General features: G+C 42.1%; 3 protein-coding genes across 5 annotated transcripts; 1 reads left to right on the forward strand and 2 right to left on the reverse strand.

Annotated features, from left to right (window-relative positions):
* Positions 1-252: 252 nt before the first annotated feature.
* Positions 253-10,994, reverse strand: LOC142399170 (uncharacterized). Of its 2 annotated transcripts, XM_075483672.1 has the most exons (6): positions 10,284-10,994; positions 2,324-2,462; positions 1,902-1,971; positions 1,632-1,676; positions 1,296-1,444; positions 253-1,192 (listed from the first exon to the last, which is right to left on the reverse strand). In XM_075483672.1, the coding sequence occupies exons 3-6, from the start codon at positions 1,963-1,965 to the stop codon at positions 515-517; spliced, it is 936 nt and encodes a 311-aa protein (XP_075339787.1). In that variant the 5' UTR covers positions 1,966-1,971; positions 2,324-2,462; positions 10,284-10,994; the 3' UTR covers positions 253-514. The 2 variants fall into 2 exon arrangements, with proteins under 2 accessions (XP_075339787.1, XP_075339788.1); XM_075483673.1 differs by lacking the exons at positions 2,324-2,462; positions 10,284-10,994 and having other exon boundaries at positions 1,902-2,258.
* Positions 5,305-14,843, forward strand: pcyt1aa (phosphate cytidylyltransferase 1A, choline a). 2 transcript variants are annotated; one of them, XM_075483671.1, is made up of 9 exons: positions 5,305-5,395; positions 7,914-8,027; positions 8,402-8,501; positions 8,744-8,860; positions 9,081-9,232; positions 9,351-9,429; positions 10,021-10,163; positions 10,496-10,684; positions 12,657-14,843. In XM_075483671.1, the coding sequence occupies exons 2-9, from the start codon at positions 7,914-7,916 to the stop codon at positions 12,861-12,863; spliced, it is 1,101 nt and encodes a 366-aa protein (XP_075339786.1). In that variant the 5' UTR covers positions 5,305-5,395; the 3' UTR covers positions 12,864-14,843. The 2 variants fall into 2 exon arrangements, with proteins under 2 accessions (XP_075339786.1, XP_075339785.1); XM_075483670.1 differs by having other exon boundaries at positions 5,338-5,693.
* Positions 14,844-15,154: 311 nt separating this feature from the next.
* LOC142399171 (AP-2 complex subunit mu-A-like) lies at positions 15,155-26,730 on the reverse strand. The gene is made up of 13 exons (XM_075483674.1): positions 26,583-26,730; positions 25,042-25,163; positions 21,033-21,298; positions 20,678-20,760; positions 20,084-20,089; positions 19,764-19,899; positions 18,485-18,629; positions 18,220-18,237; positions 17,600-17,719; positions 17,229-17,364; positions 16,949-17,046; positions 16,671-16,782; positions 15,155-16,246 (listed from the first exon to the last, which is right to left on the reverse strand). The coding sequence occupies exons 2-13, from the start codon at positions 25,113-25,115 to the stop codon at positions 16,112-16,114; spliced, it is 1,329 nt and encodes a 442-aa protein (XP_075339789.1). The 5' UTR covers positions 25,116-25,163; positions 26,583-26,730; the 3' UTR covers positions 15,155-16,111.
* Positions 26,731-27,031: the final 301 nt, after the last annotated feature.

Below are 27,031 nucleotides of genomic sequence, written 5' to 3' on the forward strand. Positions count from 1 at the left end.
AAGTGACATTTACTTTTTTGATTCTAACCGCATTTCTTTCTGTTTAGTATTGCCTGTTGAAGACACCCTATGGTACTGAATATAGATGGGTTGTACAATTAAAGACAATGCATTATATTCTGATATCTGATAACATATATTTAAAGAAGATTGTATTGCATTTCTTTGGTTGTGAAAACTATGCAAATGTCATGGAATAAGACCAAAAATGAATGGAGACGGAAACTCAATCACACATATTTGTCAGCTAACAGTTATTCTTTTTTTTATTTTGCTTTGTATCCATACAAAGGTTTATTGTGCATCAGTCGTACACAAATACAGAACGGATATTGTGCGGTTTGTCATCTGGAAAAAAACGAGGTGCATGAGAGCTGTCATGTGTCTGTCCTTCAAAGTGAGATCATTTGCATGATGAATTTTACTTTCACGGTCTTGCCTTGGTTTGGTCTGGTTATCAAATTTGTCATCTCGTTTTGGGCAGAGGGTCATTACTTCTTAAGGGGCCTTGTTTTTACTGTGGATCGGGAGCTGGCTCGGCATAGCGAAAGGGGTCATACAGGTCACGTTTGAAATCATAAGGGTCAAAATAAGCGTAGAGGTTTTCCAGGGTGGCTGAAGATGGTTCGGGGACATCTTCCTCAGCATTTGTCTCCTCCTCTTTTTCCTCATCCTCTTCAGCGGGAGCTACTGGTGCCGATGCTTCCTGGACGGGGCTGGGAGGGTGGTCGATGAGGCAGTCGGGATCCCAGTATGGGTCACAGTCATACTCCATTCCTTTGACGGTGACAACAGGAGGGGCAGGTGTGTCAGACTTTTCAGGAGCAGGAGTGGCTGGGGGCGGTGGGGGTGGAGCAGCAGCTTTTGTCTCCTCCTCTGTTTTGGGCCTGCAGGCGGGGTTGAGTCTTGGGTCACACAGCACTGGGACAGCCCCCGTTGGCAGGTAGACAATCTGTGGTTTGCACAGAGGGTCCTTGGGGTTGCACAGATAGATCCTCTGAGCATTCCCAAGAGGGTCTGGTGTTGGAGCAGCGGGGGTGGGAGGTGGAGGAGGCTGGGTTGTTGCAGTGGGTGCTGCAGTACTGGTGAGGACACCCATGACGTTTTGGTAACTGGAGGCGTCTTGGCCGTAGGTGAGCTCCAATTGGCGCATCTGCTGATACAACATCCTGATCCTGTCGATCTCATAGAGCTGACGGAGAAATCCGGAAACGCATTAGAGGGGAAATAAAACATTTGAACTGATTACTGTATGAAATATGCAAGATTGAATGGTGAACTGATCGTCAACTTACTCCTTCAATGTGCCCTATGCTGTTGTAGAAGCGGTAGTAGGACTGAAAGTCAGGGTCGCCTCTGTACCATTTTGGGTCAGCATTCCTCTTGGGTCTGGAATTCGTCAAGAAATCATGTGCTTGAGCCGAACCAATGCTGAACGGCTTCCCTGCGAACAAAAAACGTGGAAGAAGGAGCAGAGGACTAAAAGCTTTTATTTAGATGAAAACATAACAATGAAATACGACTGAGCAATCATGAAGCATCATTGAGCAAGTGACCGTGTAATTCTCCCTTTTCGTTTTCATTCTGCTCAAATCAGATTGCTGTCTGGGAGAATGGGAGGGATCAAATACCTTCGGGGTTTTTTACTTTCACCAGCGATGTTGCTTCCAGCAAACCTAGAAGTAGTCAAGTGATATGTTAGAGAGCTACCTGATACAAGGTAAGACAACAGCGTCAGTAGGCCGTGTGAACAACGCCATCAAATATTCCTGTTACCACGCACTGAGCATGCATTAACAAAGATGTGGACAGATGTATTCTTATTCACCCGATGAGTTCAATGTTTCACACACAGTTAATACCAACAGCTTATTCTTTGATTATATTTTACTTGGACAAACCTGGCAATAATAACAGGCAGCAAAGCACACTTAACAGGGACACCGGGGAAATCATCCTTGACATCTGCAACTGTAAGATCACACAGATATGCACATTTCATGGTGTGGATTCAAAGCATCTTATAACAGGGACATGAGGAAACTTATCTTTGAAATAATCACAGACGTCTTCAATTGCTACACAGAAAGATAAACATGAATACCTTTCACTGAGCATTTTGTGCCAAATCAGTATTGTTAGTTGTAAAAGCCCTTTAAACGAGTGCCCCGAAAGCATTATTTTAAACAAATAATCTCACCCAGTAATGATTTTTTTATTTTATTCCATTTTCTGCGTTAACTGACAGAAATAAGAGGGGAAACAATAAACAGCCCTACTTTAAAACTTCCTGTGTGAATGTACTGTGAAAGGTAGGGTTTACCTGCAGTTGCGTCTCTGAGGTCCTGTCTCCAATCTAAGGCTCCACACAACCTTCCATACGTAGTGCTGTAAGTACAGGGGCCTTTCCATTGGTCCGCTACCTTCAAGCGGTTCCCTCAGCTCCACCCCTGTAGCATTTACTGGTGAGATGTGACAGAGCTCATTAGTTAATTTAGCACGAAGCAGCAGAAAAGGCCGACATCAAACAAAACGTAACACCTCATAAAGCTGCAAGGAACAGTCCTGGAACAGCAGGAGACCCTTTCAGTGCACAGGGAGTGCAATTTTTTAGCTGTTAGTAGGTGGATCATACGGACAGAAGCCATCCCTAATGGTAGACTTTATGATTCCAAAGTTAGTTAGGTAGATTAGTTTATTCAGTAATTTAAAAGCACAATAAAATAAGTTATTATTTATTTTCATAATATAAACAAATTCAAACATTTGTCATGACTGAACAGACTCAAGTAGAAGCCGCCTAGTTCCCTACTGTCAGTAATAAAAAAGGAAAATCATTAACTCTTCTATCCATCAAAAATAAGTCAAAGTGATTTATTTTATTTTTTTGTGAATTTATAACTGCCAAACATAGATATTTCTGTTTTTTGTTTTTTTGGGGGGGATCAAATAAGAAAAAGTGGTGACACGTGGTGTCCCTTTCTGAACTGTTTCCTGACAAACATGCCTGACAGGTAACACTTAACCCTCTACCTCTAAACAGCTGGATATGTCCTTTTAACTCCGGTCAACAGAAGAGGGGGGAGCTGAGTCAACCGCTCTTTAAGTCCCTAAGAAATATACAGGAATTATGGGCTGGCTTGTCCAAGCACCACGTCAATGTAACATAACTTGGAAGGTGTTGTTTGGGAAAAAAAAACCCACCTTGTTCCGAAAGAGAGATGGTGTGATACAGACAGAACTATCAATAGTTCCGATTCTGCTTGGACAAAATGTTGCTGACATATTTGGATATCATAGCCTGTGTCTTCGATCACTGCGTAGCATCTACTGTCTCCTTTCAGTCACAGTTAGATACAATATCATCATCAGGACACCGGTGATCACATTAGAGATACATACTCTGATGCTTTTCCTCTTAGATAAACACACTAATCTGATCAAATACCGAACAAGCGATCTTTGTAGATTTTTAGTAGCTTTTAAATTTATTTTGTGCCTGTCAGCCTCCATGGTGTTTGTCATTTCAGCAGTGGAGGAAATTCTATCCCTTAAACCAGCAGGTAAGGCTGCGATCAAAGGGTCCAAGAAGGAGACAGGGAGTCTGAGGGGTCCTGCCAGGTGTCTAATGGTGAACATTATACTGTAATTGCTCTGTGCACGTGACAAAAATGGAAGGGTAAAGCTACCTGTTACTGTTAAATCATATATATTTATTTCCCCCGACACCCAAGACGAACAGAGTCAGGGAATAAATCATTCTGTTTTCCAGAAGGCCGGAGTTGGAGTGAAAAAAACATGTGCAATGCCCTCGGGGGAAATTACATTTTTTTTTTCACACTGCAGACGTGACTGAGAAGTGAAGTTGTACTATTGTATGATTTACAGAACAATACATTTAGTCATCATAAGAAGGGTACTAATTATCATAACATGTGCCCTTCTGGTCTTTAAGTGAAATGACACCTTTCTCTACAGGACAGACGAGGGTCAGCTAGAGAGTGCACTTTTATTCCAAAACTATGGCACCTCTCTGCACCCTTTCAGTGGAATTGTACTAATTTACTCTGGAGTTGTTTTAATCCTGATCACAAGCTATATGATCTGCTTTGGACCCACACAGTCTTCATGTGACAGATGAGGAGCGGGTGCAGTAAAAGCATAATTTAGCCTTACTTTGAATGTTTTAAAGTCACGATTGTGCTGCATGACAAACATTAAAGAGTAAAACATGGAAGCTCAGTTTGAGAGAAGCAAGTTTAAAATCTGTACTTGTTAGAAATCTGTCTGTATTTAAAAAAAAGATGATTTAGAAAAAAAATCTATGTATTCGTGTTTTTTTTTTTTAGTCTTTTCAAGAGGGTGTAGTGAATACATGATGGGGGGTAATGCTTAAAGGATAAGACCGGTTTTTTGACATTGGGCCCTTGATTTCACATTATAACATGATGTTCGACTCACCCCTGCTTGTTGTTGAACATTTGGAGCTGTTCCGAAGATATTCGCGAGGCGTCTGGCTGCTCTCTTGAGATATCCGGCCATGAAACGGTTTCCTATGGGCAAGCTTATACAGGCACAAACTATGCTGTTTATAATTTATTAATTACTCTACACTAGCACTGATAACGTGGAGGTGCGTCGCTTACTTAAAAAAATCCGGGTTACTAATTTTGAATTTTAGCCGAATGAATAAATAGGCAGCAGGTCTGTGGGCTGTCTGTGGCAGTAGCACGATGAGGACGTCAGTAACACCCACTTTACGACAAAAAAATCAAAATTACATTAACCCGGATTTTTTTAAGTAAGCGACGCACCTCCACGTTATCAGTGCTAGTGTACAGTAATTAATAAATTATAAACAGCATAGTTTGTGCCTGTTTAAGCTTGCCCATAGGAAACCGTTTCATGGCCGAATATCTCAAGAGAGCAGCCAGGCGCCTCGCGAATATCTTCGGAACAGCTCCAAATGTTCAACAACAAGCAGGGGTGAGTAGAACATCATGTTATAATGTGAAATCAAGGGCCCAATGTAAAAAAACCGGTCTTATCCTTTAATATCTCTTTGTTGGTTGCGATCCACCGTAAAAAGGGAAAGAAGAACATTTGAAGGTTACCAAACATGAACTAAATAAAACCTGAAAAGGATCAAATTGCAGTGAAAAAGGTAACAAATTAAATCTAGAATAAAAAGGAATGATAAAATAATAGATAAAAATTAATCTGGCAGTCACGGCTCATTTGGGAGTTATTTTGCCACATACAGTATGTCCACTAGAGGGCAACACGCTACAGGTCCGGAAACGTCTGACTGGATGTGTCATTTCCTGTTAGGATGTTAAAGTTTTGTAGTTCCTGTGTTGGTGACCTGTCAGCGTTGTAGTACAAGCTGTCCCAGGTGATAAATTCTGTCCTCTAGGTCTTCCTATAACCGATTCAGTTATTACTAGGGCATCTGAGACGCACCGGATTTTTCGCTTTTGGTTTTTAATTAATAATGCCAGATAACTAGTTTGCTAACGGCTAAAGCTAGCACACTGCCATCAAACTTGACAGCTAGCTTTCTAGCTAGCATTTCACGGTAGCTAGCAGCATTAGTTAGCTTTCTTGCAGTTAGTTATCTAGCCTGGTGGTAGTACGAGAGCTGGAAGCCGCCCACCGCTCCAAAGCAGTGTTACGGACAAAAAAAGTAAACGGTAAGTTAGCAGAAAATTAAAGCATCTATTCAATTTTAGCTAACACGGCTCAGGGCCGTTAGCGTCTTTATTTATGAGATGCGTTCTTGAAATCGTCCAGTAAAATAATCCAGGGTTTAAACGGCTGAGCTGCTCAACCAGTGTCACCAGTTCAACTTCTCAATTTACTGTTGTGGTCATTTATTTCCTTTCTGAAAGTTTAGGCATATCCTTCCACAAGTGTTTAAAGTTATCCCTGGGTGATTTTAATTCTGCTGAAAATCATGACATTGGGAACATTTAGCGAAATGGAGCTGATCCGTTGGCTCCGGTGGTGGTCAAAGGACCAACAGACGGTGGATTGATGTATTTCACGCGATTTACCTAGATTTCTGTAAAATTGTAAAGTAAAAATCACCATAAACTGATTTCTATTCAAATGTAATTTGGAGTTATTTGTTTGTATGCTATGTTAGTAGAAGTTAGTAACCAAACAGAAAATTATCTGTAGTTCAATTTGATCTTTGATTAGTCATTATTAATCAAGGGGTTCAGGGTCTCATATGTGTCATCTTCATGATCTTTATTTGAATGACAGAGTAATGATTTAAAAAAAACGGACAAGAGGAATAGATGAGAAATGACCATCTGGGTTTGTGGCAGGTATGGCCTTACTAACTGATTTTACTGGGTCTGCTTGTATGCTTGCAAAAAGCATTTGGTAAAATACGACTTGGCACTGTCCCTTTGTTACTTTCTTATTATAGCAGCCAGTTTCAGTGATGATGACATATGCTGTTCGTGTAAATCTTCTCTGTCAGAGAGAGCCCTGCAGGCTTCCCAATCTCAGCGCTCAGCTGCTGCCAAGAGAGAGAGACAGAGGGAGGGGGGTTGCTTGTGCAAGGCCCTTGTGTTCGATCAAGTCGTTGTCACCACCAGGAACGTGGACTGCCGTGTCCTTCACTCCTTGGACTCGTACATTGAGTCAAACTTTCATAAGTGACAGAGCAGCAGACGTCCAGCCAGAGGTTATTATCATTTAATAGCAAGATAACGACGGGACTAAGTTGGACTTGTAAGAAATATAACTGAGCTCTGACTTTAATGACCTGTGGCGCGGTGGAATGTGTGGAATGGGGCAGAGCCTAAACCAATAACATGGGAAACCTTGTAATTGGATGCCAGTGGTTTGTTTTGTTATGCAGCTTTCTCGGACGGACGGTACTGGTGTGTGAATGGGATCAGTGCAGTTATAAACTCAAACACCTGTAAACAAGTCGCATGTTTGTTTTCTTTTATCGTGGTTGATTCACTGACAGAGACGTGCTCGGCGGCCTTTTCATCAATGATTCCACGTGTTTGCTTTTAGGTTTAAGACCCAACTTGAGACCCTTCAGCTTGGGCTACGGAAAAGTATCACCTTTCTCAGAGGTTAATTGTGGCGAAGAGGCCATCAGCGCATTTAGCTCTCTGCAGCCTTATGTTGTGGTAACTAATGAAGATATGCTGTCTTAAATCCCACAGATTGAACTTCCCGTCTTTGCTAAAACATATTTTTCAGTTGCTTTGTGGTTTCCTGCAAATGTGCCAGGCGGTGCAGTCAGGTTGTGAAAAACTATCCTGCCATCACTTATGTGCATAACAAAGTCAGCTGAAGTTAATCAGCACCTTAGATTAAAGTACTCTCACTTGTGCTGGTGTGTTGGCTCTTGTGAAGCAGGCCTGAGTGTTCTGTTGCCAAACCTGACATTTACTTGGGCACATTCATGCCTTGGGGGAGGGGAAGGCTGAAAACAAAAAGAACTATCCTGGCATCGGACGTACACTTAGATATGGTTACTCTTTTGGATGTTTGGGGACAAACTCTTCTGTTGGAGCAGCTGGTGTTTGAGTTTCATTTCATCTGTAAAAGCTTTTTTTTTAAATTTTTTTAAATGTTTTAATTGAATCTAAGGCGTCTTGGTGGTTCATTGAGCCAAGGCACATATTGGTCTCCCTCTTGTTAGTCGGTCAAAGTTGACGAAGCAGAAGTCATCTTGGATAACCTGACAGCTGTCTAAATTTACAATCAGTTGAGTCTTCTAAAATTATGTAACAAAGTTGTGTCCAGAACTTGCGCACATGACAGTGTGCAGCTGTGTGAATGCATCTGCGTGTCTGTTTTATTATCGTACAAGGACGTAGCAAGCCGGTGGAGTACAGCATGTCTTAGTTTTTTATTGATTTTTGCCTTTGACCCAGATGGAGGCGCAAAGCTCCCGCGAGCTGCTGCTCTCCAGGAAGAGAAGAAGAGAGGGCTCCAACGGGGAGACCGAGGAGGGAGAAAGACTTGGGAAAATCCCCAGATGCACGGTGGTGAGTCAGCTGTGTGCCTCAGCTGTTTGTCCAGCAGGCTGTTTGTCCTGTGCATTTCTTTATATTCTATCATCTGTAGACACTTGACACTTTTTCACACATCATGAAGCAGCAGCAAAAAAAAAGTCAAAACTTCAGCTGATGTCTGCTCTACTCCCTCAAACCAGCAACGCCCTTGATTACTACATCGTTATATTCTGTAAGCGAATGTTGCAAAATTGGATCTGACGCCATCCTGTTTTTTTTTTTTTTGTTTGTTGTTTTTAGCCAGAGGGCTAACTGATCCACTCTGATGTTAAGCACTTGCGTTTGCATGAATTAAGAAACGACACACCACCGATGTTTTGTCATTCTGTTGCTATTGGGTCTTTTAGGGATTGAAACACCCGGCGCCTTTTGCAGACGAGCTTGAGCCAGCTGATGGTAAACGGTACGAGAGGGTCAGCATGGAGGAGGCAAAGAAGGGAACGCCTCGTGAGTCTGAACCTTCTGTCTCTCTGATGCCTCTTGGCTGTTTTGAGTTCTCTGTTCTCTCATGTTGCCCCCTTTTTAAAAAAAAATTTTTCTCCTTGTAATCTGTTTTTTTTTTTCAAATCACAGTGAGATTTGTCTCAGTTGTAAGTGTGTTCGCACAGACAGATATGGTAGACGCACAGAGAGCGTATAGCACAGCCTCGGTCGTCTCTGCGTGACTCGTCTTATTTCTCTCCGTCCAGCTGACAGACCAGTGCGAGTCTATGCAGATGGCATCTTTGATGTTTTCCACTCAGGTCACGCCAGAGCTCTCATGCAGGCTAAATGCCTCTTTCCAAATACACATCTCATTGTTGGAGGTGAGTCTGGGAGTCTGCGTTTGTGTAGATTGAACTACGCCATGTTGTCAAACTGCCTGATTTTCCTACAACAGGGCCTTACTTACCATGGGTCACTCCATTTTTCTCAACTAAAGCCATGAAAACGTGAATTATACTGCTTTGCTTTCTGTGTGAACCAGCTATACAATCACTTTCATGGGTTTTTAACTCATTTTGGTAAATATTTCTTACCATTCAGTGTGCAGTGATGACTTAACCCACAAATACAAGGGCTTCACGGTGATGAACGAGGATGAGCGATATGATGCTATCAGACATTGTCGCTACGTGGATGAAGTGGTGCGAAACGCTCCCTGGACGTTATCGCCAGAGTTCCTCAAAAAACATCGCGTAGGTGGATGTTTGTAACCTTCTCCCTGCTGGGTTTTTGTGTGTGTGTATTTTTGTTTATGTACAAATTGTAGATCTGAATCTGCTTTGTTGATGCATGTTGTAATGGCCTCTCCAGATTGACTTTGTGGCGCACGATGACATCCCGTACTCATCAGCGGGCAGCGACGATGTCTACAAGCACATCAAAGAAGCTGGTGAGTGCCAAAGTAACCAAAAGTGGTCGCGTGACGCGCTCGGTTCAGTATTTATTGCTGAATCCCACGTGTACACAGTCCCAAATATTTGGACCCAGAGTGTAGACCTTTTAGTTTTAATTTAGTTTTCAAATGAGCTGAAGACTTACTCCAGAGCCAGTGTTTGGTTTTATTCCCTTTGGACGGCCTTAGCTTCTTCCCCCCCTTCAGGTGAGGACAACCTGGTGTCTTTGTATACACATTTCTCATACTAAGGTGACAAATGTGCAACAAAACAGTTCAATTTAAAAAGATGAATGCGTTTTCCTCATATTATATGAAAATATAAATAATTTGGTTTAGAAGTAATATAGTAATTTTGAAGAATACACATTCCTTATTGCATTAGATGACTAAAACCCTACATTGCATCCCAACAAAGACTAGCTTTCCATTCTATTATTATTATTATTATTATTTTTTTTTTACATCATTTCAGTGAACATGTAGCTACATCACTGTCACTGTCAGGATTATTCACTCCTACTGTGATCTTATCGTTATGTGCACAGGTCATCTTTTTGTCCTCTTTCCCCGTTCTGCTTGTCTTAGGTATGTTTGCTCCCACCCAACGGACGGAGGGCATTTCCACCTCTGACATCATTACCCGAATTGTCCGTGACTATGACGTGTATGTGAGACGCAACCTGCAGAGAGGATACACGGCTAAAGAACTCAACGTCAGCTTCATCAATGTACGAACAATTGCACATCAATGTACAATCAAACCTTTAACTTGGTGTTAAAGAGGGAGTGTGTGTGATGTTCGGTGTTCTTCCACTAGTGGGTGCTGGCCTGTTTTTGCAGTTCTGTACCTTTGCCAAATGGTGTTGACGTACATTTCCTCCTACTTCCTGGTTATCTCTTCCATCCACGGTGCCTGAACTGAGCAGATTGAGAAGAAATTTGTGAAGTACCCGTGTTCAGCTCTTAAAGTTTTGAGAATATTCCCGGTGAACATCTGGAAGTGAAAGAGCATTAGATTGTATTTGTAACCTGCCTCCTCTGCTGTCCTCCCACTTACCAGGAGAAGAAGTACCACCTGCAGGAGCGTGTAGACAAGGTGAAGAGGAAGGTGCGGGATGTCGAGGAGAAGAGCAAAGAGTTTGTCCAGAAGGTGGAAGAGAAGAGCATCGACCTCATCCAGAAATGGGAAGAGAAATCCAGGGAGTTCATTGGAAACTTCTTGCAGATGTTTGGCCCCGAGGGAGCTCTGGTGAGGAGGCTGCTTTTGTTTGGTCTCTGATCAGCGTGTAATCAGGAGGGCCGATAAACAGCACACACTTATCTACAACACTGATCTCTGTTGTCTGGGAGACGTAATGCAGCGGAAAGAAAGGGCTTTTGCATTTAAGACTTTTCTTACTTTTTCGTAATTCCAAATTTATCCTTCCAAAGATTTTTGAATGCAGATGTACTCAGTGCAAAGGTATAAGTTTTCCTCTTTAAAAGGTGTCATTGTGGGTAATGCGGTTGCCATGATTTCAGGCAGTGACATGTAGCTGAGGAATGTGCCCATGCAGAGCTGATTCAGATTTTTGCCAGTAACTCTCCACATGGGTGTGGTTTACGGAAATAGCTGCTATATAAGAGTTGTTCACAGTGTTCAGTGTCTCAGAATTGGAGATAAGAACCTGACTGATGCAAAGACACAACATTGTCTTATTACTAAAGAGCTGATAACAAGCTATCCACTATAATATGAAGTCAAGACACAATACTAAACTGTTAGGAGACACGCTTTCTGAAGATATTGCAACGCTTAACATTTTCAGATCACTCGAGCACTAATGTCGATTTGACAGAGACTGATGGAGTCACATGTTACAACAGTAACTGGCGGAAATTGCAGCGACAGCAGTTGGCAGTGGCGCTGTCGGTAACAACATGGCCAGGGCTGCTGCTGCTGCTGCTGCTGCTGCTGCTGCTGCTGCTGCTTTTTTGGCTTTCCTGCAGTTGTCCTCATCAGCATCATCAGAACTCTAATGAAAACTAAACTCAGTACAGAGATGTTCTGTTTCTGACCTGCCTTGAAAAGCTCAACTGAACATTTTCTGACCAGGAAGGACAGTCTGTCCTAAAGAACAAATATGTTTGGCCCACAGCCTGAACAAAGCCTGAGTCCCGAGCATGGACCCAGAAAAACAACATGCACACAATGCAGCTGGCACGATCACCTGTTCCAGGAAAATGCACACATCTTCTATCTCTCAAAGCTTGCTCCCCCAAACACACAGCAGGCACTTTATATCTGTTTTCGTAGTCTGAGTGATAAAATGAAATTCATGTGTGAGCTTGATGTAGCTCTACTATCTGTTCATGATGATGCTGCTGCTGAGAGCTGTCCCAGAAATGCTGACTGGGTGCTTGATAATGATGTCTGAAGATATGTGACGTTTTTCTCATTTTATGACGGAGGAAAACGGCTTCGAAATGAAACTTTATGAAAAGAGGGACGTGGGGGGCGAAATCTTTCGTTTGATACTTGAGCATTACCAGCAAAGTAATGTTTGAAAGGTCAAAAAAAGAAAAGTAGCGATCGGCCTGTAAACATGAGGTATGCTTTGAAGGATGAATGAAGTGAACTGCAGTAAATTGGGTACGAAAATGAAAGCGCTAATGTCGTGATCTCAGAATAGAACGGATTGAAATGTGACTGACTCACAACAGCTTGTCATGAGTACGTCACACACGTGTTTTTTTTTCAATTCTTAAACAACGGCCAGTTCATAGAATAGAATAGAAAAATACTTTATTCATCCCCCAATGGGGGAAATTCAAATTAGTCAAGTAGCTCAAAAAATGATTAATATTTACAATGATTGTATATTAACAACAACAATAATAATACCAATTCTAATAAAAATACTACTAACTAATAATAATAATAAATGACTAAATAAATGAAAAAATAAATCAATCAATTTGAGAAGAACTCAGCAGTCACTGTTAAAAAGCTTTATGGCTGTGGGGACAAAGGACCCTCTGAACCTCTCAGTCCTGCAGCTGCTCCTCTGTCCTGCCAGGATGCTGTGGAGAGGATGTTTATTGTTCTCCAAAACAGAATACAATTTCCTCCTCATCCGTTGCTCCAGCACAGCACTGAGAGGGTCCAGCCTTCAGTGCAACGGGCTTGATCGTTGGCTGCTGTGACGAATGATCTCATCTCATCTCTCTCCCCTCCACAGAAGCACATGCTGAAGGAAGGAAAAGGCCGCATGCTGCAAGCCATCAGCCCCAGGCAAAGCCCGAGCAGCAGCCCCACCCGCGAGGAGCGCTCGCCCTCGCCCACTTTCCGGCTCCCCTTCTTCTCCAAGACCTCTCCTCCCCACCACAGCGGGGCCCGCGGATACCTCATCAGCGAGGATGACGACGAAGACGACGACGATAACTAGACCACCATTTATTTCTACTCTGCCAGGTCAAATAGCAGTTAGTAGATCTGTCAAGTTGCGTGGTTCCCGTTGAACTCCTGCTTCAAATGATACTTCTTCTATGGTTTTACTTTTAGCACTTCAGTGTTCGATTAATTGTGACGGTCAGACTCTCTATAATTCTTGCTTTCAACAGCCATCTTTCATCCTTTTTGTTTTCTGTGTAACGGTCAGTAAAAATTACAACTGCTCACGCCGGTTCTTTTAAAGGTTAGTTCCACGTATTTCGTGTCACAGGTTGTTTTCTTTTTATTAGTCAGTCACTGTCACTGAATATTTTCAGGCGTTACACTCGGTGCACTGTTCCACCGCTGCCGGTAGGTGCGGTAGGAGTTTCTCTTTTTTGGGGCTTGCAGGTTTTTAATTACTTGTCGCACCAGGGACTGTAGTTTTGATGTCGGAAGGGCGAATTTACAGATTAACGGACACTTATCATGTGTTTTCTGGGAGAAGCTTGTGAGAGCAGTCTGGTCTGCTTTAGTGTGTCAGGACAGTTTAAAGTCTGCTCACGGTAACATGAACCCAACCTCTTTTCTCATAAAATAACAGGAAATCTCCAGATTACACGAGATCTGAGCTGAATCTGAGAGTAGTAGACGTGTCGTCTATAACAGCGGCCTTCTCCCGGTGTCGTCTGCGCTGGGTCCACACGTGTCTGTGTGTGTGCGCGCGCTCCATCTGTTGACAGATCTGGGTTCAGCTTTTACTTTATTGCTTATAGTAATACATTTGCTTTTGAATTTTATTGTCTGCTGACGAGAATCAGTCTTTGGAAGACTAATTTTAAACTAGACGCCTTTCAGTGGCGTGTAAGAACGGATGACGCGTTTTCAATGTTGATGTAGAATTGCTTGTTTTTGTAGTCGTTCGTCGCAGTGCTTTTTCAGTCCGAGCAGAGAATCAACACAAGGAAGGCCGGACTTGCCTTTCTTTTTTTTTTTCTTTTTTCTCCTCAGTTATCCAATGCAGATCTGGGCCTGAGGAAAAGTGTTGTTATGAGACACTTGTGATGACAACAAAGTTTTAGGTTTTTGTACATCTAAAGTAAACTACATGCCCCATTTCTTATGAGAATGTGTTCAGCTGGAGTCTTTAGCAGAGAATGGGTTTCCTTTATGAAGCCAGCCTCCTCATGGGTATCCCACTTTGATGGCAAAATATACACGGACCCTCCATTAAAGCAAACGATTTGCTTCTCGCGTGTGAGCTTAGAGAGGGGTTTTAAAAGACTGGACAGTACTGGAGCTCATTAGTGTGTGTGTGTGTAGGAGTCGGAGCTATAAACTCCAGATCAATCTTTATGTAGCTACCTCCTTCTGTTTCCCCAAGTTAAGCACTAAGTTTGAGAATTACGTTTCCTTTCTGGACAGAAGTAATCTGACAGTTGGATGTTTGGTTTTCCAGTCACCATTTGTGTCCTGCATCTCAAATGACAAAGCATGCGTCGTGTCTCCTGTCAGCAAGAATAAAACATCACAGGTTGATCTGAGGATGTAATGCAATGCTGTCAGATGACTGTCAGAATGATCTGTGCGAGGCTTGGTTTCCCAGAAGCTCTTTTTGGTTTGAAACAATCGTTGCTGGAATGACAGACTGCTTCTATTCTAGTGCATGCGTGTCAGATTTCAGTGTTGGTAAAGAACTCAGAAGAAGAATTCCAGCCTAGACTTTGGTGCTAAGCTACTTTTGGGAAGCCTCGCCTTGATTCTCGTGGAATCTTTCCTTTTAAAGCAATGTTAAACGTGTCATTACGAGCATGTCCACGAGGATTGGAGTGGTAAGCCAATAACAGCCACTGCTAACAGGGGGCAAACAAATGTAAATGTTTTTAAAAGTTGTTTTAATCATGTCTTATGTTACTGTTTGGGGTTATTTTTGTCTTGCATTCTGGATGTAGAGGAAAGAGCAAAACATAATTAAACCATCTTGGCCAAAACAGTCGATCCTTTTGTCTTGTGATTTCATGTCATTGAAGGTTTTGTTTTTTTTCTACATTGTTTGTATCAGCATCATTTGTTTCAAACAATTCAAACTTGTGTTAAGTGGAGAAATTTTTTTTTAACCGATTTGACAGTTTTCTTTCAAATGGATAGCATAAAAACTGCACTGGGTGTAGACTTGTGGCAGACTCTGTTTACCTAAATCTAGCGTTCCCATACAAAGCTGCTTCCTGTCTCAGACAATCCAGAACAGAGGAAGCGGTGGGATTAAAACAAACATTAGTTGGAAGAAAATACCAGAGACCAGGTGGGTTTGGTTACATAGATTTTATTGGACAGAACGGTCACCAGGGCTACAAACATGAAGAAGCAGACTGGTGAAGCAAACACCAGGGGGAGACCTCACCTCACTGCAAACATGCCGGGGACTGATCTTTGAAAAAAATAGTGTGACAAAGTTGATCTTAGTGCTTAAAAAATATTTGGGGGAACATGAGACAAATATCACATTAGGATGGTGGTCAAACCTTAAAACATGCCTGACATGTTCTAACTTTGAATTTATTGAAGAAAAAGGAAAAAAAGGAAAAGAATACACTCTTAAGTACAAAAAAAACAAACAAAAAAAACAGGCTGCACAATGTCATTTCTCTCTTTTTAGACCACCCAAAGCGGGCTCTGAATCACCCTTTTTTGTCCCGTTGAGTTAAGTACACAAGATCCAAATGACCAACTTCCAATAACAGATCAAATATCAGCTGATCAGAGGGTAGACTCCACTGGGATGTAAGTTGTATACAGGAACTATCAGGATTTATCTTAAACCACAACAGCGATGAACCATCTTACCAGGGCCAACTGGCATATGGGACTCCTAAGGTGAAGATTAGATAGTGGAACAATAACACTGAGCAAACAACAGAGCATCCGTTTAAGCCTCCAGTACTCTCCCCCTGAGCCCCTGCATCACTTGTCTTTTTCTTTCGGACACCAGTTGGTTTACAATTTTACTCATCACTACTAGATATATACGATACAATGGTTCACATTTTGCATATATCTGTGCATTATACCATATTTACTTTTTTTTTTTCTTTTCTTTTTAAACGATGTAAATTCAATCTCTGACACCTAGTTAAGAAGAGATGATTGGGGGGCGGGGCGGGAGAGAAGTGATAAAGACTGTGGGAAGAAGAGGAAAGAAGAAAAAATTCTAAACAGGATAGATGGGAGGGAAGTGGTCAGTTTGCTGCCAGGTGGGGTTGAACTTTAGCAGCGGGTTTCGTAGATGCCGGAGCGGCCGATGTACCGCACCCATTTGATGACATCGTGGTCACTGTAGTTGAGCTTGGACTCAAATACCTTCAAATAACGCACCTTCAGGCCAGATGGAGCAAAAGGAACCTGCAGAGACGAGCGGATGAACATTAAAAACACGCCACAACCTGTAGGCCAAACAGCTCTTATCGTAGCAGGAAGTATTTGTGTGTGAGTAAAATGAGGAAATAGTAAACCGGTTGGGATTTGCATCACAGCTACTAGGATCTGATTTAGTCCATAGTTCATTTGTTTGGCTGCATGTTCCATTACGCAGTGTTGTTTCACAAACGGAACATCTCCCACCAGCCAGCATCCAGATTAGGAGACGTATTGTAACGACCTTCTGGCAGCTTTTGTGATGTATTCAACACATTTTATGCAACACTGGCAAATGTAAATGTGTAAGGGCTTACATGAACGTGCTGTAGATTTTAAACAACCCACATGCAACAGAGACATCGGCCCGTGTGTGAGACCCAAAGTAAGGCAGAAACTCAACTACTCTCACCTCAAAGTTCATAGAGATGGGAGGCCTGGCCCATTTCTTCTTATCATTGGTGGGCAACAGCTCGATCTCAGCACTGATCTGAGACTCCTTCATCCCAGCCATACGTTTGATCCTACGAACACAGACTCTGTTACGCAATTTCACTCAAAGTGTCAAATCCGAACATTAATTAACTACAAGAGGTGACAATAGACAACCGTAGAGGTGAGGAAGTTAAACAAACAGACACCGCAGAGGTGAAGCTGTTAATCATTCAAATGGACAGAGCCGCTACTCACTTCCAGACAATGGCGTTCTCACTGGCTTTATATTTGGCTTTTCCCTTCATGCAAATGACCTGCACCCCGCTGGTGTTGAGGGGTGTAGGGATTCGCACCTGAGGAGGGAGGCAACAGGAAATATAAAACAATGAAAACAACAAACACACAAACACAATTGCAGATGGATTCCAAAGTTGGCACTTGGTTGATCTCTAAAGTGCAAAAGAATAAAAAAAAACTTCATTACATTAGTGACACAATATTTGTTTGCATCATTTTGACAAGAAGAGCAGCTGACCTCAATCTTCTGAGCCAGCAGCGAGGGTTTAAAGTTGGATTTGATGACCACCTTAACCTCCAACTTAGTGCGGCCCACCTCCCTGACCAGAGGAATTACTCGGAATGGTAGGATGATGTCCTTAGTGGTGCGATATCTGTAAGAAGGAAAGGAGAAAAAAGAAAAGAAAAAGTCTTTCATGAAGCAAGATATGGGTTTTTTCTACTTATTTTTTAAAAAAAATGTAAGCACTGTAGAAAATAAATATCACAATTTCATCTTTAAGCACAACCTGCAGCTGCCAACTATTTTGTCATGTTTTGTTCTCGTTTAAAACAGCTGAAAAATTAACTTAAAAAAATAAATAAATAAAAATAAAACCCTCTACTGACCTCATGAGCTCATATTCTCCATCAGGAGGGATGAAGCTGATGCTCCGCTCAGAGTCAAACTTGCTGAGACGCACACACTGGTGGAAAGTGCAGTCATCGATGGCTATTGACTGCTTCCCACTGACGGGAGAGAAAAACACATCAGACACAGAAACACACACACAAGTCAACCGGTTTATTACAGTTAAATTGCAATGTAATCTCAAAGGAAGAACTACTACTCTCCCTCAGTGTCTAGAAGTGAAATATACACAACATATAAGTATGTAGAGGGACACAGCTACTTATATCAACACATGTGAACCTGGTTAATGTTACTATTACATGTTGTCAGTGTCTCTGTAGGTGTTTGGGTAAAGGTTAGGTTCTACCAAAATAGGTAAACAACCACCAGGTAGTCCACAGAGGAGTTAACAAGGAAGGTTTCAGCTGAACTGAGTGTGTGTGTGTGTGTGTGTGTGTGTGTGTGTGTGTGTGTGTGTGTGTGTGTGTGTGTGGTGCTGGGGGAGGTGGGGGCAGTCCATGAGATGTTAATATGCTCAAGGGTTTAGACAAGACAAAGGGGGGTGGGGGTGGAGTGTTGATGTGGCAGAGGGTGAGGACACTTGTCAGTACAGTACCTTCCTCCCCCTAAATCACTGATGTACAGCACATAGAAAAGAAAGAGGGAAAAGAAAGGAGAGATGCATCCAAAGGAAAGAGGAATTAAAAAATAAACCGTAAAGTTTGTCTCGTTTGCGAACAACAACTAGAACACTGATAACAAAGCAACAAGGCAAACAGACAGCAGCCTCTTAAATCTCAATTAACTTCCACGTCAGGGTTTTATAAAAAGAAAAATGTGTCGATTTTTTTCTTTTTTTTCTCTTTTCAAACTGCACTCACCTCTTCCCTGCATCGTCGGATGCTCCTCCCTTGCCCTGCTTGTCGATGACAATCTTGTCGTTCATGCCGAATTTGCATTCGGGCATTCCACTTAGGTAGCTCTTCATGACAACTCGGCCCGAAACGTGGGCGCTCAGGACCTGGCCTGGACGGGAGAGGCAAAACTGTCAGTTTATGAGTTTTCCAACACTCTGCAGAGACTTCCAACTCTCATTAATTCTCATGAAGTTAAGCTCTTAAATGTACAAAATACAGCAAGTCTAGTTTCATGTCTCTACCGGTTAGCATTTTATCATCACAAATCAGTTCCATGTCTTGACTGCCTTTATAAAAGGGCAGTGGAAGAAAAAAAAAAGGCCATTAGTTTGAATAATTCTCAACAGGAAAACACAATTTTCCCCATTTCTAGCTGCGACAGTGAACTTTATGAAACAAATACTTAATGATGAGCCCAAAAGGATCCGATTCCAAGGTCAGGAACAGAGATTTAATATCCGCCCTTCAAACCAACCTGGAGACGAAGCACTCAGATTGAAATTTGAACTTGTACAATTATATTTAATCTGGGCAGTTCAGAACTCAGTGATAGTTTTATAAGGCTGGTGTTAGACTTGGCTTTGTTCTTAGACATTATGCATTCATATTCTGTATTTCTCTAACTAGCCTATGTCCCTATCTTGTACTTGTCCACTCTGCTCCTACTACGCAATGTATGTCCTTGAATGGTCCAAGACTTTAGGCTCCATCTTGTCAGATAGGTCTGTTACATTAGATACACGCTTAAAACACTCTCACACACACACACACGTTGTTTATCACATCCCAAAAACATGACGTGGACAGTGGTTGGCCTGTTCATGTCACTAATAACTGGCCAATTATACTCGGCCGCGTGTAAGTACAGCCCCTGTGAGATAAAGGTGAAGAAGATGAATGTGAACTATTTCCAGATATCGGGGCTCGGGCTGACGGATTTCCTGCGAGAGCTCCGTCACTCCCAGTCCAGCGCTGCCACACTTTACCTATGAGCAGTAATAAACACTTTGTTTGAGTAACTTAAGATTTCTCCGGTTTGTTCTTGGGCTTCCATTAAAGAATCGGGCCAACACTGGCACGGTAGTGCGAAGCCCTCTTTTTAATCTCAGGTGCACAGGTTCCCTCTCGTGCATTTATCGATACGAGAAACACTGAACGATGAAAACTGATATTATAGGATTTCACTAAATCATTCATGCCAGCTGTCTCTGCTGTGTATGGCTAAGCTACTATGCAAACAGACCTTGAGGAGACATGAGCAGATTGACGCTTTCCAGTACATCCAGGAAGAGCTCATTACGGCGATACTTGATGCCCTCGCGACGCCAGCCGATCTGCCCCGTCACCTGGCTGGTGATCTGAGACTGCTCCTCCTTTGTCTGCGAGGCAGGGAGAAGAAGCTGTATTGCTACCAACAAAAGGTAAAGGCTGGCAGAATTTCAACACCAAGAGGGTTATGTCAAGGAGGTCGTGAGACCACAGGAGAGGTGGAAAACAAATGGCAGGGCTCCACATAGGGATGAAATAACTTTCTGAAAAGCAGAATGGTAGCAGGTCATTTACCTGGTGCTGAAGTGTTCGTGGGCGACAGTTGAAGGAAAAAAAAAAAGACAAAAAGAATATGGTTTAATTTCAAAGTACATATTAGATTACTACGTAGAAAGTGTATATTTTCCATAAACTTTTACACCAACACAGGCTTCAGCGGTTTACAGTCTCTAAAGTTTTATAATGCATCTATGAAGAGAGGCCGAGTGGATATTATTAAATTACACTGCTTGTTGTCTGCATAAGATAGCAGCACTTTGCATAAAGAAATGTGTGTAAATGATGTTTAGCATGTTTTAAGACATACAGAAGGGATTGTTCCACACAAAACAAGTGGGACCAGATCAGATTCCATCTCATTTATACGCATCCAACAGAAAGATCTTTACCTGCCATAATCACACCGAGGCAGGGACGATCGCCTGTGACGCTTCAGGTTAAGCTGTGAAATTGTTTCAACATGACCAATCGTGGCTCATATGGACAGAATTCAGTTCAAGGCTGTCATACAAGCCTGTACTGAAACGGGCAACTCGAGTGTGCGCGCTTGTTTTTGCTGACCTGAAGGCTATGCACCATTCGATCCGAGTGTACACGTGCTGTGCTTACCTGCCCTTTAATGCCCTGCTGGGTAATGAAGGTCTTCAGGGCTCCGGTCTCTGAGTTCTGGGGGTAGCCAAAGTCCAGGATCTCTGGATAAACAAAAAACAGATAACAGTTGGTAAGAGATAAGATGGGCCAAAGAGACCAAAAGGACACGTAAGGATGAAACTAACCAGTGTGGAGTTACAGGTTTTCTATTTATACAACTTCCAATAAGAAACAAACAGAAATTACATGCAGGATAATGCTGCCAATTTCCTACTATCTGCAATTAGATGCATATGAAACCGAAAAGACTAAAATCAACAAAAATCCATCTTATAATGCGACTAATCTTATCAATTCCACGATCATTTCCTACCATCCAGCAGCTCGTAGATGAGCACAAAGTTATTCTTGATGTTTTCCTCGCTGATCTTGCCAAAGTAAGCCGTCATGACGTCGCACATTTTGTAAAGGAACTCGAACACCATGGCAGCGTTAACATTCTGCTTGGTGACAGCGGCCAACCAGATGTTGGAGCGCTTGACGTGGAAGAAGCTGGTGCGGGCGATGTTGGTCACCGGGGATCGAACCTGCTGCCGAGCGTGAATCACGTTCACGCGGAACGCGTCCACGGCGTTACGTCTGGGACACGGAGACGAGTGGGACAAAGACAGACAAAGACATTTGGGTCGGAGATGAGATAATTGTTTGAGGCTTTGGTTGAACACACTGTTAGCTGCATGAAATCCTGTGACATCATGTGTAAATACTGTCGCAAAAGAGTCTCACATCCAGTCCTGTTATGGTCTCAACGAACAGTCCCCACCAACATGTCCAATTATTAACTCTCAAAACAGCTTTAAACCACAAAAAAAAGAAGCTAGGAGTTGGTGCATTTAGGAGTGTTGTTTTGTGTAAACAGGGATAATTACCAGAGAGAGACAAGGCCGAGACACCAGAGTAACAGCAACATAATTAACATTACTTATGGAAACAAAGAGCCGTTTCAACCATGTACTTAACCATGCACGGTCCAAATTTGATCTTTAGTTGAAAAGGTTTACTTGAAAAGAAAAATAATAATAATTATTATAAAAAAACCTTTTAAAGTAAATATCTAAAATACATTTGAATAGATTTCCTTAGTGGTGCGAGGCATCTAAATTATACCATAGCTACTTTGGGAAAACACAGCCCTAGTTAACGTGGATTTATAAAAAAAAAAGAAAAAAACAACATGGATAAGTACAAGGGATGCAGCATGTTCTCACAAGAATACCAAACCCTTCTGCTAAATGTCTTAGAATCTCCTGGGGTTCATAACCAGTCAGACCATACAAACATCTGAACATTAAGCATGGAAAATTATGTACAGAGAATCGATAATCACCGGCACTGCGAAGGGCCGCTTAAGCAACTGTTACCGTATTGATTCCTTCCACTGAACAGTACTGTGAAACACAAATGGACGAGGCGCAGCCTTCATGGATGACATCATATAGGCAGGGACATACAATGTCTGCCAACAACTTTGGAAACCAGTGTGGCGATTCATAAATTCTGACGACAAACGTCATGATTATGGAGTCTCCATAATCTGCCTCATCTTTGTCAGCTGAGATGCTTTTTAAAGCACAAAAAAAATGAAAAAACTTGATCAGCTTAAAAAAAAAAAAAAAACGGAAAAAAACCCAACTTTCTACAGCAATGTATGAAACAGCACCTGAGCTTAACGTTAAAATTAATGCAACTAAAACATTTCATTTACACAGCAACTTCACTCCATTACGCACTGCTTAAATCAAAGCCCACATCTCCAAAGAAAACCCCATAAAATATCTAAACCATCTCTGAATTATTGATAAAAAAAAAAAAAGAAAAAAAAAAAAAAAAGAAGAGGGCAGGAACAAAGGATGGGAGAAACTACATCATCATACCCCATGCTCAGACTACATGCTTGGGCACCAGCAAAGCCAATAATGAGCAACAATATTCACTGACAAGCTCTGGTTAAAGGCTAGATTCTCTGGTTTTAATTGATTTGCTGCTGCGTTTTTAATATAAGGCCATGTGTTTACCACTGTGACGGCATGACAGGTGTCTCATGCTTGGAGGAGCTATCAGGAAACTGAGTGTGGAATAAATGAGCATGCAGTTCAGGGTTCATGGGGGTCACCGAGCGGTGACTATGAGGGGGAGAATCATGCTTTACAGGCTGCAGCAGCTCTTACCTATTCCTACAGGGGCCAAGATGAAAAGATGGAGGAAAATGGTGATACAGAGGATAGAGAGGAGAAAGGGATGAAGTAAAAGAAGAGGACAGACAAAAATGTACAGGAGACATTTTCGTTCATCGCGTAGACACGTGTGAGTAACATGGTGTTTATCAGAATATGTGGAGAAAACGTTGGCAGCATTACGCTGCTCTTTGATTCAATGTGTTGTCAGACGACTGAATGGAAAAGTGCATTTAGCTTGAATATATTTGTACTACTTCAGTAGGGAATAACTTTTGCAGGTTAATTGCATCTTTAGCTACAAACTCAGTGTGTAGAATAGTCATCAAGACCATAATAAAAAGGAAAGAGGAAACAAATAAAACAAAAAACAAAAACTGAGGCCCTAAGGCCAACGTATGATGCCTGGTTTCCTCTACACCGCTGCAGCAGTAAGGAGGATGACCAAAACGCAGCTAATCGCAGTAACAAAGATCAAAGTTAACATGTGTTAAACACACAGCTCCTGGGGTTTCTACCAAATGTGCAGAATATGAAAAATCAGTGACTGCTGACGGGTGGTTTACATTATATTTCCACTCTGAACAGTTCGGGAATGCAGCACATAGCACTCTGCCTCGTGTTGTTCTGGGCATCAACAATAGTTCAAGTTTAAAAAACAACAACAAAAAACCCAAAAAAAAACAGTAGAGTACACCTACATCTCTAACACTGTGCAGCTCTGGCCCCTGTGCCCTCTCTGTGCATTGCAACCTTCACTGTGTAAATCTACAAGGGAACATTGTCACCACTGGCAAACGTCTAACCTCAGTGTACTTAATAAACGTGAAATGCGTTGAACAAAGTATTAACTGGGTGTACGTTTAAAGACCTAACACTTCAGCTGTAACACATTGGAAATCTGAAAGAAAGAAAGGAATATTTGAAAGCTTGTGCTCCACTTAAAACAGCAACAAAAAAAGCACAATGATTAAATGTCAAAGACCTGGTTTCTGGGAGATGAACATGTGAACGGACAAATCAATCCAACCGGACAATTAAAGACCTTCGTGGAAAATTATTTGCTCACTGACGTGCTTGTTTTTAAAAAAAATGTTTTAATTAAATCCCATTTACTGAAAGTATATAGCATGAATTAATTTTTTTTTCGTGTGTGTGTGCTGGAACATCTCATGTTACAGCACCTAGAGTGGAAACATCATTTTCTTTGGTTTTGCGAGTTTGACCTACATGAATAAAGTATTTTTCTATTCTATTCCATTTCTATGTTTACGGTCTGTTTTGTGCTATGTTAACAGTTACGCGAACAAAAACGTCTGACTACCATGAGGCACTTTTATGAACTTACATACTGGTTTATGCTAAATGTGTCTGCGTAATTCAGCTCTTTCCGCTTAAAAATGAGCAAGAGAGGACTGCCAAATGTAAGACAGAGCTTATAAAACAGGCTTGCATTTGCCTTTTTTTTCCTTTTAAAAGTCAAATCTGACCCCAATTGATAACTTGTTTATGAAAAATATGATTGAGGTTAAGGACTTTGAATACTGCCTGGAAAATGACATGTTCTCGGAGCATTCAAAAATGTTTACGTAGAACATAGAAATACTTCATTTCAGCACCATTCTGCCACGTGGTAATAATAAGTTGTGCCTTGCAGTGGTTGTCAGCTCTGAAGTCAGTTTGGAATAGCTTTCCACACAGCTGCACGCTTAAGTTGAAGCTATGGTTTGATGAGCACGAGTCAACCAAATCATTACCTGAGACAATAACGGAAAAAGTGGCATTACTTTCCGTGATGGCAGATCTGTTTTAATCTAAATCACTTGCATATCATGTCTATAAATCATTTATTCTGACAATATTTGGATTAAAAGAATAACGACCCACAAATTAATCCAATTTTCAGGTTAACACCATGTTATATGGGATTACAAACAAAGTACCAACTGTAATCCTGACTCAACTCTGCTTCTTTTAAATAACACGGCAAAGGTTAATCTGACTCTGTGGAGGGACATAATCCTCACGTCTAGGATAACACACCCCCCCCCCAAACACCCACAAAGGATCAGGATCTTCTGACTTATACGTTTTTTTTCCCCAAAAAATTCAGAAGCCTTGCAGCTGGTCTGCTCCTGTGAAACGTACCCTATGTCATCTCGGTAGACTCGGGAGATGAGGACCTCCCCCTTGTGGTTGTAGATGAACAGTCCTCCAATCATTGTGGCTGCCTCTCAATCCCAACTTGCCATGGTGAAACCAAACGTCTCCTGAGAAGAGACAGAAATTTAGGAAGGAAACAGGGGAAGGAACAGGGGAGATAGAGAAGTGAAAGCAGTGAAAAGTGAGGGAGTCACCCACAGTACAGAGAGGCACTTGTCCCTCACATCCGCTTTTTCCTCCCTCTCTCTCTCTCACAAGCATACATTACCCCTGTTGCCAGCTGAATATATCCTGCAGCTGCACCACACACACACACACACACATACAAATATACATACCTACACTGATGCCAATAAAGGCAATGAAGACTATTGACACTCTCACCACAGGCCATTTCCTTTTTCTTCCTAACCCTCGAAAGTAAGATTAACAGCAGATTAGCAGCCACCAGTCTGAAGCAGGAAACCATCAGGTTCCCAGCTACAAATGTTACTCTGTCTTTCTTTCAGGATGCTCACTGGATCTAAGGAGACCAACAATTAAATCCGAAATAAGATTGTAAACTGACGAAAACAATCATCTAGTCTGTGCTGCTGTCGAACAATTGATCTGTTTGGAAATCAGACCGGCATGTCACAGGAAGCTGCCCTAGTTTAAAAATGAATTTTCTGGAAAACGGGGGATGAAGGACATGCCTGAAATTCCTCGAAGAGAGAATACAGACACTTCAAACACAGGGCGCTGGAAAAAAAAAACCTGACTCAAATATAAGTGCGAGATTAGCCAAATGTGTCCGTTTTAAAATGCTCTAGAGTCGTGACTGAATAAGCCATGCATCAGACCTGAATGGGGTTTAATCGCTCTTTTATTAGCGAAGTCAAGATGTCTGCTCACTCAGGCCATTTCCCAAACGTTCATACATTTATATATTACCTCAATTGTTTCTCGACCAACTAGGAACGGGTTTCCCCCCAAATGATTAGTTTGAAACATTCGTGAGCGCTTTAAGGCACTGATGAAGGCTTGACCTTCAATACGATCAAAGTGATGGAGAATACACCGAGTTAGAGGTAGCTAGCTTATTTAGCTTACCATAGCGGGCTAGCTTGCTATAATGTTCAGCTAGACAACGTCGACCCGAGCGGAATTTTAAATGGACTTCCGGTGAGAATAAGATCTACCGATTGACGCCAGTTTATAATGCAACGTTACATTACATACCTCAAACATATTATCAACGTTAACCTGCTGTATAGGTCCTCTAAAACCACTGTGAGTCATGGATAAATTTAATAACTGTCACACTTCGTGCTTTTACGCTCTTTAAAAAAAAATCTGCTTCCTTTCCGTTTTCGTACACCTAACTGCCGCTACCTTGACGTTAGCTTGCAGAGAATCTGCTAACGTTAGCAATGCTAGCATCGCCCACAAATGAAAGCGCTCACCGGCTTTCCGTCACGGTTACGGGGCCACGGTTTCTAGTTTTGACCAAGAAAACATTACCGTTTCGCTTTAACTGAACTTACCCAGGTTCTCTCACGAACGCCACCAGGGTTTCACTCCCCGCTTAGCCTTAAATGTATATGTAAATGTCCGGCAGTATCCCTACTCACACACCCGCTAATTCCGCTCCGTCCCCCTGGTCCTCTGATAGCTGTCAGCTGACCCGCCGTTCTTACGCACGACCGTTCAGTAGTGACAGGAAAAGGCGCGGCTAGAACGATGTATAAACCGCACCCAGGCCTTCTTACGATAAGCTACTACAGCTAGAGATGATTATTAGATTTAAGGCGTTTCATAAATGGCTCTGGCTTACCTAGGCAGACATGTTGGCTGGGCTATTCCCCCTTTTTTTGAAACGGGCTTGGGATCACGTTAGCACGAACACGACCTGCTTCACTAAATGTTCTTGAGTTGCAATTCCTCCGTCGCACCAGAGAGGGACCTACAGGCCTGTATTATCAATGAGTGTAAC

This window comes from Odontesthes bonariensis, chromosome 14, assembly GCF_027942865.1.
Source record: "Odontesthes bonariensis isolate fOdoBon6 chromosome 14, fOdoBon6.hap1, whole genome shotgun sequence".
NCBI classification, from domain to species: Eukaryota; Metazoa; Chordata; class Actinopteri; order Atheriniformes; family Atherinopsidae; genus Odontesthes; species Odontesthes bonariensis.

What these genes read in the sequence shown, in the direction of transcription:
- LOC142399170 (XM_075483672.1), bottom strand. Translation starts at nt 1,965, where the DNA reads ATGTCAAGGATGATTTCCCCGGTGTCCCTGTTAAGTGTGCTTTGCTGC. An exon ending in CTGCCTGTTATTATTGCCAG is followed by an intron (nt 1,677 to 1,901) that starts GTTTGTCCAAGT and finishes GACTACTTCTAG; the next exon opens with GTTTGCTGGAAGCAACATCG. An exon ending in GAAAGTAAAAAACCCCGAAG is followed by an intron (nt 1,445 to 1,631) that starts GTATTTGATCCC and finishes TTTTGTTCGCAG; the next exon opens with GGAAGCCGTTCAGCATTGGT.
- pcyt1aa (XM_075483671.1), top strand. Translation starts at nt 7,914, where the DNA reads ATGGAGGCGCAAAGCTCCCGCGAGCTGCTGCTCTCCAGGAAGAGAAGA. An exon ending in AAATCCCCAGATGCACGGTG is followed by an intron (nt 8,028 to 8,401) that starts GTGAGTCAGCTG and finishes TGGGTCTTTTAG; the next exon opens with GGATTGAAACACCCGGCGCC. An exon ending in TTGGCCCCGAGGGAGCTCTG is followed by an intron (nt 10,685 to 12,656) that starts GTGAGGAGGCTG and finishes TCCCCTCCACAG; the next exon opens with AAGCACATGCTGAAGGAAGG.
- LOC142399171 (XM_075483674.1), bottom strand. Translation starts at nt 25,115, where the DNA reads ATGATTGGAGGACTGTTCATCTACAACCACAAGGGGGAGGTCCTCATC. An exon ending in GGAGAATATGAGCTCATGAG is followed by an intron (nt 17,365 to 17,599) that starts GTCAGTAGAGGG and finishes TCCTTCTTACAG; the next exon opens with ATATCGCACCACTAAGGACA. An exon ending in CCATCTCTATGAACTTTGAG is followed by an intron (nt 16,247 to 16,670) that starts GTGAGAGTAGTT and finishes TCGTCTCTGCAG; the next exon opens with GTTCCTTTTGCTCCATCTGG.